We start from the raw sequence: 11228 nt of genomic DNA, 5'->3' as shown, positions 1-11228 counted from the left end.
GTCCAGAGTGCCATAAGCGATCTCGGTCTGTTTAGCCAGATCCTCTGCGCTCTCAATGGGAGAAACCATCCTCTCGACAGTCAGAAAAGCAGCCAGGTTAGCCGTGTAGGAGGAGATGATGATCAGAGTGAAGAACCACCACACACCGCCGACGATGCGACCAGACAGAGACCTGTTGGACACCGAGTCAGAATGTTTTTAAGGATTCTGTATAAAAAGAAACTTATGAAGATGGGGCAACAGTGTCACATGTGTCCTTAATAATGATACTGAGAATGTCTGCTGTGATAATAATGAGGTCTAGACTGAAGGACCGGGCCTATTTGGGTGATGTAACATTAGATGATAGTACAGTACATGGTGTCCTCTCCTGATTCAGAGTCATGATGACACTAATCACATCACAGCAAAGAGATGTGTGTTGATTCACCTTTGTAAAACACACAACTGTAACCTGACTAATATGACGACTCAGCGCAAGCAAGTTATTTATTACATGGAAAATATTGTAGACTTATATGAGGCAGAATGAAAAGAATAACTAAAAATACAGATAATTAATGAAACTGCTGAACAAGATCAGTGTGCAACATATTCTATGTAAAAGTCATGAACAGCAACACACAGAGACAAAGTGAAATATGGAATCACCTTTAGGCCAACTAAAGTAATGAATAAATTATTACACAGCATGACTGCTGCTACTAACACTGACCTTGTGCATGGAACAAAACTTATGTGTCTAACACAAGAGCACGACAACAAGTCCTTGTTCCTGTTGACCCAACACAAAACAACAGCACTGGGATGAAGATTAAAATCACATTATTCGTTTTAACTAATGGCAAAAACATCACATTTGCGATGAATATTTACAAGTATTAACATCCTAAACTGAGCTTAAAGCTGCGTATGACTTTCATCACCAATTTTTCATCAAATCTGTAAAACCTGAGTCATTGCTAAAGTATCACGAATCTATAAGTCTTTCTGTAATTACATACCTGAATCTCTTCCCTCATGGTGAACAATTGCGAAGTGTACTCAACCATACCATACTATACTGCTATACATACATACTACCATACAAACAATTCATTTGGTTACAAACAGAGCTGGTGGGTCACTCGGGCATTTTTGGAAATTGTGGGAAGCGGAGTTCCACGCAGCCACATTATGGCCGCAGCATCAACAAACACGGACACAGCTTCATTACCTCTTGCTACCGCAGCTGCGTGGAGCTCCGCTTTATTTTACTTGAGATCACATTAGTCTGTACGTGGCCCCTGAACTAAAATGAATTCAACACTCCTGACTGTTAATATCTTCAGTGTAATTGTTGCACTTTGCTAATGCATCTCATGGACCAGATTGGAACCCAACATCTACATGCTTCCACTGGCTCAGATCATAGAAAAAAACAAAATAGATTACCATAACTATGCAGATGACACACAGCTCTACATTTCAATGTCCCCAGGTGACCATAGCCCCATACAAGCACTGGGTAAATGCATGGAGCAAATATCTGAATGGATGGGCCATAACTTTCTTCAGTTAAACAGAGAAAAAACTGAGGTAGTCGTTTTTGGACCCAAGGAGGAGCGTCTTAAAATCAGCATGCAGCTCCAGTCACTTCAGTTAAAAACCTCAGACCAGGCCAGGAATTTGGGTGTTGTCATGGATTCAGACCTGAATTTTTAAAACCACATACAAACAATTACAACGTCAGCTTACTATCACCTCAAGAACATTTCTAGGATTAAAGGACTGATGTCGCAGCAGGACCTTGAAAAGCTTGTCCATGCATTTATCTTTAGTCGAGTTGACTACTGTAACTGTATCTTCTCTGGTCTGCCTAAAAAGTCTGTTCGACGACTGCAACTGATCCACAATGCTGCTGCTCGAGTCCTCACTAAGACCATGAGAGTGGACCACATCAGTCCAGTTCTGAGGTCTCTACACTGGCTCCCTGTCTCTCAGAGAATAGACTTCAAAATTCTCTTACTAGCATATAAAGCACTGAATGGTTCAGGCCCAAAATACATCAGAGACCTTCTAGTCCAGTATGAACCATCCAGACCACTCAGGTCATCTGGTGCAGGTCTGCTCTGTGTTCCCAAAGTCAGAACTAAACATGGAGAATCAGCGTTCAGTTTCTATGCTCTGTATATCTGGAACAAACTACCAGAAAATATCAGGTCTGCTGAGAGTCTGAGTTCTTTTAAGTCAAGTTAAAGACTCACCTGTTCACTGCTGCCTTTGACTAAAAGGCTTTTGACTTTTTAAATTTTATATTCTCTTTGAAACTCTGCACTGCAACTCTTACTTTCATATGTGTGTGTGTTTATTTTTATTTTATTCTACTTTATTTTTTTGATTTTATGTGTTGTTTTATTACTCGCTGTTTTTAATCACCTTTTACATGTTTCTTTTATAATGTTTTAAATGTGTTTCTTTTTGTTTCTTTTATTTCAATGTCCCGTGTGAAGCACCTTGAATTGCCTTGTTGCTGAAATGTGCTATACAAATAAACTTGCCTTGCCTTGCCTTTGGTGGGCCTGTTTTGGCCCATGGGCCGCATGTTTGACACCCCTGCACTATAGTGTGTGCTGGTCCTGGCCCTGAACTCTAGAGGTGTTCAAATGATTTCACTCCATACAAGTACTATGAGCACAGTCTTATATCCATTTCACCCCTTTTTCCTTTTTAACCCTTTTGTATTGATGTTTTTTTTTTTCTTGCAATTTTTTAATATCACAAATGTGCATCCCAGCATTCCTGTTCTAGGGAGTTTAGTTCTTAATTTTGTATTGTATAAGTTACATCTTTTGTATTGCTGATGGAGGACCGATCAGGACTTGAATTTCCCTCAGGATTACTAACTAACTAACGAACTAATGAACTAGAATAGACTAGAATAGAATAGAATGTCTTTATTGTCATTGTACAGGTACAACGAAATTTAAAAAAGTGCAATCGTCCTAGGTGCCATAAAAAAGTATAAATAATGTATATAAAAGAGTATAAAAACTAACTAACTAACTAACCAATCTGTCATCCTTATCTATATTGCCTGTGGAATCATCGCTGTATCGCTGTGTGATTCAGTTGTAATTTCCAGATGAATGGATGAGTATGGTGAATTGTTATGTGAATAAACATATGAACCATGGAAAATCCCAATAAAAAGAGAACTGAAAAAAAAAAGTACGATGAGCACAAAGTGGAAACACAGGACTACAAGTATAAAGAGTCACTGTACAGTTTTGGTTTGAATTTACTGCTGCATTAATGTGTCTAAGGTTGAGCTCATTTTCACCACTTCATAATGTTTCATAATGATTTCCCCTAGTGCTGATTTGTATTGAATCTTAATCTGAAGTGATGAAAAGCTGCATGAATGCTAGTGTTCAAACTGAGTGAAAAAGATCAGATCTGTATCTTATTTAGGACCACATATTAGGTGTAAAGATCAGATTCTATGTGATTTGTGCTGCCCACACTGTCAGGACGTAGCCTAGTTTATCAGGAGATAAATGTGTGGAGTGAAAAAAAAAAAAAAAGAAACAAACAAAATGTAGAGGAAAAACTAAAGATATGGGGATTTATCATCTGGGGACTTTATTTTGCATATAACAGATGGTGAGAGACATTACTGTGAACTATGTAACCAACTCCTGCTGTATTTGTTACGGAGCGTGACTTTAGGCTGTTTGTGTGAAATATCGAACAGAGTATTCAAAGGTATAAACAGATATTAAGTATTTGATTTGTTTGTACACTGTTCTCTCTCTCTTTTTTTTTTTTTTTAAAGACAAAAGGGTGTCAATATTGCTTACAGAAAGAAAGAGAAAAACACACAAAACAAACCCAAAAAAACAACAAAGAGGTAATTTGTGAATCTTTGTTACATGAATATTGTCATAAATAAAGACTATCCAGTGCAATACAAAACCGAGGAGTAGTTTATGAAAAATCCAATGCTTTTTATGGTAGAACAATAACATGAATAGTAATAAAGATTATATATGTAAACAAACATATTTACATTTACTTTACCACACACATTTATCTACATGTATAAATGATTGCATGTTTGTGCTTTTTATTGTAATAAACCGTATAATTTTTCAATTAAGATTTGATGATGTTTTTGAGTATTTTTGGATTTGAAATGTTAATGTATGTTCTAACGACAACAATAACTATCAGATCATATAGGTGAAGTTGTACTGAAAAAATGGGTCTAGTAAGCCATTTTCATGGGGTATACTGTATAAAAGCTCAGACCCTAAAGAACCTTAAACTACTATAAATATTTAAAAGCAGAAAAGGGTAAAATAAATGATTTAGACATGACTTATTTTGAGATTCTAGACACAAGAAGTTTATTGTCACATACACAGCCGTACTGAGCAACGAAATTCTTACTTTGCGAGATCCCTTCACACGACAAACGTAAACAATTAAACTAAAGTAAAAGGAGATAAAGGAAGTAAACTGTACAAATAAAACAATTTAAACTAAAGTAAAAGGAAATAAAGAAAGTAAACTGTACAAATAAAACAATTTAAACTAAAGTAAAAGGAAATAAAGAAAGTAAACTGTACAAATAAAACAATTTAAACTAAAGTAAAAGGAAATAAAGAAAGTAAACTGTACAAATAAAACAATTTAAACTAAAGTAAAAGGAAATAAAGAAAGTAAACTGTACAAATAAAACAATTTAAACTAAAGTAAAAGGAAATAAAGAAAGTAAACTGTACAAATAAAACAATTTAAACTAAAGTAAAAGGAAATAAAGGAAGTAATCTATACACTTAGCAGGAAAAATAAATAGGCAAAATAAAACGTTATATAAAAATAATGTAATTTTTTTGAGTATGTATAAGTAATTTAATAAAATATTCTAGATACTTTATTGAACTTGAATTTAATTTAATTTATTTCTGTTCAAGGTTTTCAGGTCCATAAGTATTTGGACATTTTGTTATTTGCCTCTGTACACCATCACTACAGTAGATGTGAAATGAAGCAACATCTAAAATGGTTGTAATTCCAAAACGGTTAGTGCTGTATTTTTGTTAAGGCAATGGCTACGGAATATCCGTTTGTCTATTGCCACAGACCAGTCAAATGTTAGCATTTGTACAAGAGCCAATCATGGATGCTGTTACATAAACTCATTATCCTCTTTTTGCCACAGTACTGAGGTGACATATGGAAGAAACGACAAATTAGTGATAGTATAAAGTACAGAGCAGGAATTGCTGTAAATACTCTATATGTTGTTGTTTTATGGTGTTCTTTGCTCAGTGCAGTCAGTGAGACTGAGGCTGGAGAAGGTGGGCGGAGCTACATGTTAGACGCGGCAGTGTGCTGTGTTACTTCTCAGTTCTGTGTCAGTACAGTGTATTGAGTGCTGTGCTCCGAATTCTGCACTGTGAACGTTGTCCCAGTGGCTGATTTATACCAATGTTGGACTTACCCCCTCAGTTTGAAAATCTGCAGAAAAAAAAATGCTGCTTTGACTGGGAATCAAACCCGAGTCTTCCGCGTTGCAGTCCGAAGCATTACCTATTGAGCTAAAGTTCAACTTTCTTTGAATCTGACCTATTTGCTGCGTGACTGCCTTGGTATTTTTCGGGATGTGGCAAGTTACCAGTCTACACATGGCATAACGAGGGCCACTGATTGGCTCTGTGGAAAAAGACAAACTGATGTTTTGTGCCATAGTACTGTGTCAGTGGCCACTTCGTTTTGTTAAACCCCTTGAATTAAAACTGAAAGTCCACACGTCAACCACATCCTGACGGTTTCATTCAGAATTCACCGTCTGTACAGAGGCAACATTATAACGTTTGTGTCACTGTCCAAATACTTATGGCCCTGACTGTATGTGCCTGAAACTGATGAAGTATGTCGAGTTGTCCAGTGTCCTCTGTTGGTTGCATTGCCTTGTTGAGTTTAGGTGGGCACACTGCAAAAATCAAAATCGTAAGTGTATTTTTCTCATTTCTAGTCTAAATATCTCATCACACTTAAAATAAGACATAATCACCTGAAGAGTAACTTTTCAGTGAGATATAACAACTTATTTTTAGACAATAGATCATGAAAATTTTATTTCAAGAAATCTTACCAAGATAATTTTCACTTGTTCCATTGGCAGATTGTTTTGCTTGAAATAAGCAAAAAAAAAAAAAAAATCGGCCAATGGAACAAGTGAAAATTATCTTGGTAATATTTCTTGAAATAAGATTTTCAAGATCTGTTGTCTAAAAATAAGTTGTTATATCTCACTAGTCACTTTTCCATCGGACATCTGATCAAAACTTTACTGATATTTACTAAATGTCAAAAAAACAGAAGTGCGTAATGTCGGTTTTTCCATTAAATCACAAATGCGATGATTTGTTTCTCTATCATTGCGAGATGACACGAGAAGTCATTCCATAAACATGGCGACAAATGTAAATATGGTGCTGATTTACCGATATATTCATTATTATTATATATTACCCCTCTATCTCGTACTAAATAAAAAATGATTGGGTTTCGTGGTGTGTCCACACATACTGTGACATGTTTCTTCTTTTTCTTCGCTTGCTGTAACGAACGTCAACATCCGTTTTTTTTTAATTCACCTGACTCTAGTTGCAAAAAAAGGTCTTTCCATTGCATTTTTGCCTGATATACCATTTGCGCTACGCCTGAAAAACCACCTCTTGTCAGCTCAAAAACTTTTAATCGAAAAATGAGACTTTTGGCGAAATTGTCATTTTTCCATTAGGTAAATTTTTATGCGCAAGTTATATTTGTGCAATTTGAGGGTCAATGGAAAAGCGACTACTGAAAAGCTACTCTTTAGGTGATCATGTCTTATTTTAAGTGTGATGAGATACTTTGACTAGAAATTAGAAAAATACATTTGGTAAGATTTTGATTTTGCAATGCATTGATCAGTAAACAACTCCATGACAGCAGTGAGTCTTTCTTAGATTGAGACTGACTTCGAACCTACCTGGGTGAGATGTCACAGCCTTGTCTCATGAAGGCTCCGAGGGAGAACCACAGGCTGTTGAATATGCCGAACTCATTTGTCGACTCGTTGGTCTGGATCTGGCCGTCCTCGTACTCCTCCGTGTGCCACTCGTACGGGCTGAAGCGGCTGACGAGGAACAGGACCACGCTGACGCCGATGTAAGCGAACACGATGCACATCCAGATCTCATAGGCCAGCGGGTCCAGGAACGAAAACACTCCCGGTTTGGATTTCTGAGGCTTCTTGATCATGATGGAGATTCCCAGAGACATGAAGGGTTTGGAGAAGTCGATCACCTCCTCTCGCACCAAAGTGATGGTCAACGGAGCCACTGCGATGTCTGCTTTCTATCAAACCAAGACAAAACAGGATGTAAGTATGTGAATCTGGAGTGTCAGACTTATTTTAGTTCAGCACAAGATGGTCTCAAGTGGGCTAGACCAGTAAAATAATAACATAACCTATAAATACCGTTGACTCCAAACTATTCTCTATGTTTTAGAGCGAAAAAAGTAAAATTAGATTATGAAAAGTTTATATCTACATCTAAATAACAAGAATAACCATGAACATTAAATTTCTTCAAAAAATAAGTGCAATTCTAACAATATTATGTCTCAGCTACTGATGGGGATGAGACCGCCTATGTCGAGACCGAGTCAAGATACTCACTGAATGCAGAATCTTTGCATTGCACCATGGGATAGATTTTTCAAATAATGCCCGTCGACATTTCATATGTTTTCTTTTTTTAAATTAAATTTATTTGTAACGATGGATAATTGGATTTTTTGTCAACACGAACATTAAAAAAAAAAAAAAATCTGTCGGTCTCGAGGACTCGCTCTGAAATTACGAGTCCTTCTCCTCCCACTGTGGTCCGAGACCGAGTCAAGACCATTTCCTTAAAGGATCGAGTCCGAGACCAGACCAAGAAAGCAGAAAATGGTCTTGAGTCGAGGCCAGACTCGAATACTACAACATTGGTCTCAGCTTGTCATTTACACATGTCCAGTAGAAGTTACAGATCACAATTGGATCTACAAAGACACAAAACAATTAGAAACTGGAAGAATATTGTTAAAATTGTGCTTCTCTTAAGACATTTCGGGTTGTTCTTATCAGTCTGTTCAGGTTATTCACAAGGATAGTTTGTTAACGTGAACATTTCCATGTAGTTTTCCTTTTTTTCACTAAAACAAAAAAAATCTGGAGCTGTCATTACTTATAGGTTATCATGATAGTACTTTACTGGTCTGACCCAGATGAGTTAACATTGGTCTGTATGTGGAACCTGAACTAAAGTGATTCTGACATCATTGACTGTTAAGACTTAGACCAACTTTATTAATCCACAAGGGAAATTACTTGGTTAGAATAGCTCAATTGCATACAAAAATCTCTTGGAAAAGCACTTGCAAAAAAGCAAAAAAAAAAAAAAGCAAAAAAAAAGTTTGAAGTGATAAAAGCAATAAATAATAGAAATAGAATATAGTCATAAAGCAGAAAAAATATCTCAGTGTAATTCTTGCATTTCACAAGTTCATCCTACAGACTGGATTGGACCCTTAAGGCCATATGTTTGACACCGCTGATGTAAGTGCTTCAAAGCGGTGATAATTCATGGTTATGCAACTGAAAACTTACCCCATACACTAATTCTCCAACCATCCCATTCCAGATTTTAGTCTCGGCTTCTCTGGCTCCGTATTTCCCGTCTCCGACTATTTTCAGCTGGTATTTGAAGCCGCAGTGCTTCGCTATCTCGGCGGCCAGATCCACACAGTAACCCTCGTAGCGTTCGTTGTCGACAAAAAGGTCAGCGTTCTTTTTCAGCATTACATACGGAGCTTCCTGCACGACACAGACAAAAAAAACAGAAAACGCCGTTCAGCACGAGAGGCAGGAATTAAAATGTAAAAACCAGCTTCTGTCTCACACATGACTGACAGTTCATTACAAATACAAGAGGACACTGGTCGAAAACAAAGCAGACACTTGTGGTTTAGTGTTATTGTGGTTGTCGAACTGGAGTGTTGGTGTGTTACATCGGCAGAAAAAATATCCCAAAATACTAACACTGGACCAAAAATGAACCAGCAAAAAACAAAGGAGTGCTAAATAAATGATAGAATCCAAAAGTAACCAAAAGTAAATTGAATATGTACCAGGATTGTGGTGACGATAACAGTTTTATTTTCCATTCCTAATGTGTCGTTTGGGAAGACGTCTGATTTAGTGACTGCCATCTTGTCAACCTCATTCCAGTATCCGATCTGTTGGGAGAAATAAAAAAAGGAAATCTATTAAAACATGTGCATCATGGAACTCGAGTGCTAATAATACTGCTTATATAACCTCCAAATAAAAGCATCTGTGCACTGCCTGTACTCTTCCTTGCTTTTCATACTGAAAATCAGCCGCTCATGAATATTTTATGCGTTTAATGTATTTACTAGCAGTGATAAGCATCTGGAGACTTACCTTTACGGGGCCATTGGTCTTTAATTCCATTACGTTCACTGAGTAGTTGACTCTTTTGCCGTGCTGATCAAATTGGATGTTTCCTGTCAGGCCTTCCACACGCACCTTAAAGGCAGGAAATAAACATTATATAATCTTGCTTCCATTGTGTGAGAAAGCACATAAAAACAGCTCTGCACCGAACATCGAATTATAGTTTTCGTACGGTGCATATTTAGAGCTGCTATTCAGCGTCGAATATGTATTTTGTGTAAAATTTTATATGAAGCAAGACGTGGCGCAAGGACTTGGCTCTTAGTGAGATGAGCTGAACATGGATATACAACCGTGAAAGTGTTCCTGCGAGGAGATAAATGGGAGAGAGAGGCTGTATTTAAAATCTGTGTTCAGCTTTTGTCAAACTGCATTTATCAAAGATTGGTCGTCGATAGCCCAGAAAGTATCACGTCTCCATGACAGCACATGTATAAGCCTGAATGTGCTTCTATGTGGTATTGATACTCCAAACTCTCAATATCAGGGGGAAGTTTCGTACCAGAGCACTCTACCAAAACCACCCATGAATCAATGCTACGTGTCCACAGACTGCATCTCACCTTGCCTATAAAACCAACGATAAATCACAAATGGTCAGAGCTGATCTAACAAAAGTGAGGATTTCAATCTCAAAGCTAACAGCAGTCTTCTGTTACAGCAGCACGGTTTTCATAACTTAACTAGTGGAGATTCCTAATGTGTTCATCTTTTTAACTGGCATGTGTAATCTTCTTTATTAATGCAGAGTCATTTTAGGTCTAATCTGATGGTGTTGTAATTTGCTACTTCATCACAGAGGTCATCGGGTTGTTAAGAAACTAATAGTTTTCGTAAATAGTTTTTTTTATTCAGGAAACTGAGCCTTTTCTTCCTGAGGTTAACATTCAGACAGAATTGCCTCTGGTCTCCCCTCAAAGCTCCAAAGCCTTGACGAGTTTATACTCAGAGTTCAGGATTACGTCATGTTTGAAATGCACAGAAAGAACCAAGAGCAAAAATTCAATTTATCATCCCATGGCAACAGAAGGGCCCAACAAATGAGCTATTTTTCCACCATTATGGAGTGAAAGTTCTTTAAAAAAGCAGCGGGTTTTACTTCTTTTCTTCTATACTCTTTGAACATCATATGAATTAAATTAGCTTTTTTTTTTTTTTTTTCTTTTTTTCTGGAAGCTCACTTTCCAGCAGTGACTGGATGATTACGTGAAAGCACATCTTGAAATAAAGATGTGAAGGTAATTTACAGTGACATGACAGAAGGTGTGTTTCTACATAATCACACAACAGCCCTCTCCATTTTTAGATGTGGTTTTTTTTTCCATTTTCACCAGTCACAGGGAACACTGACACAAGGTCGGTGTAAATTTAAAGTTCCGACCGTGACATCGCATGCATCTATTTATGACCAGTGTTCTCCTCCTTTTTGTCAGTTAGTGTAATTCTAATTTTGTAGTTCTAATTCATCAGTTGGTGGCACCAGTGAGTTGATTATTTTAAGAATTTACAGTATTAAAGGAGTGATATTTTGCTTTTTTTTAATGGAATTATGCATTTTCAAACAGTTCCCTGTGGTCTACATAAACTGTAAATGCTCTGCTTGAGTCTGAATTCTTCATTAATTCAACTCCACAGGTCCATCTTCAACCCTGTTTCTGAGTAA

General features: G+C 37.0%; 1 protein-coding gene across 6 annotated transcripts in view; it reads right to left on the bottom strand.

Moving 5' to 3' along the window:
* Positions 1 to 11228, bottom strand: part of gria2b (glutamate receptor, ionotropic, AMPA 2b) — a 95743-nt gene that overhangs the window by 8080 nt on the left and 76435 nt on the right. For all 6 annotated transcript variants that reach the window (XM_030145234.1, XM_030145229.1, XM_030145230.1 and 3 more), the window contains exons 8-12: positions 9533 to 9637; positions 9217 to 9324; positions 8696 to 8902; positions 7028 to 7395; positions 1 to 172 (exon numbers count right to left, since the gene is read on the bottom strand). The exon at positions 1 to 172 is cut by the window's left edge and continues 27 nt beyond it. In XM_030145234.1, coding sequence (XP_030001094.1) covers positions 1 to 172; positions 7028 to 7395; positions 8696 to 8902; positions 9217 to 9324; positions 9533 to 9637 — 960 coding nt within the window. The remainder of the gene's footprint in view (positions 173 to 7027; positions 7396 to 8695; positions 8903 to 9216; positions 9325 to 9532; positions 9638 to 11228) is intronic.

The sequence above is a fragment of the Sphaeramia orbicularis genome, chromosome 10 (assembly GCF_902148855.1).
Source record: "Sphaeramia orbicularis chromosome 10, fSphaOr1.1, whole genome shotgun sequence".
Taxonomy (NCBI): Eukaryota; Metazoa; Chordata; class Actinopteri; order Kurtiformes; family Apogonidae; genus Sphaeramia; species Sphaeramia orbicularis.
The sequence above is the reverse complement of the archived record's forward strand: the minus strand, read 5'-3'. Positions and strand labels throughout refer to the sequence as shown.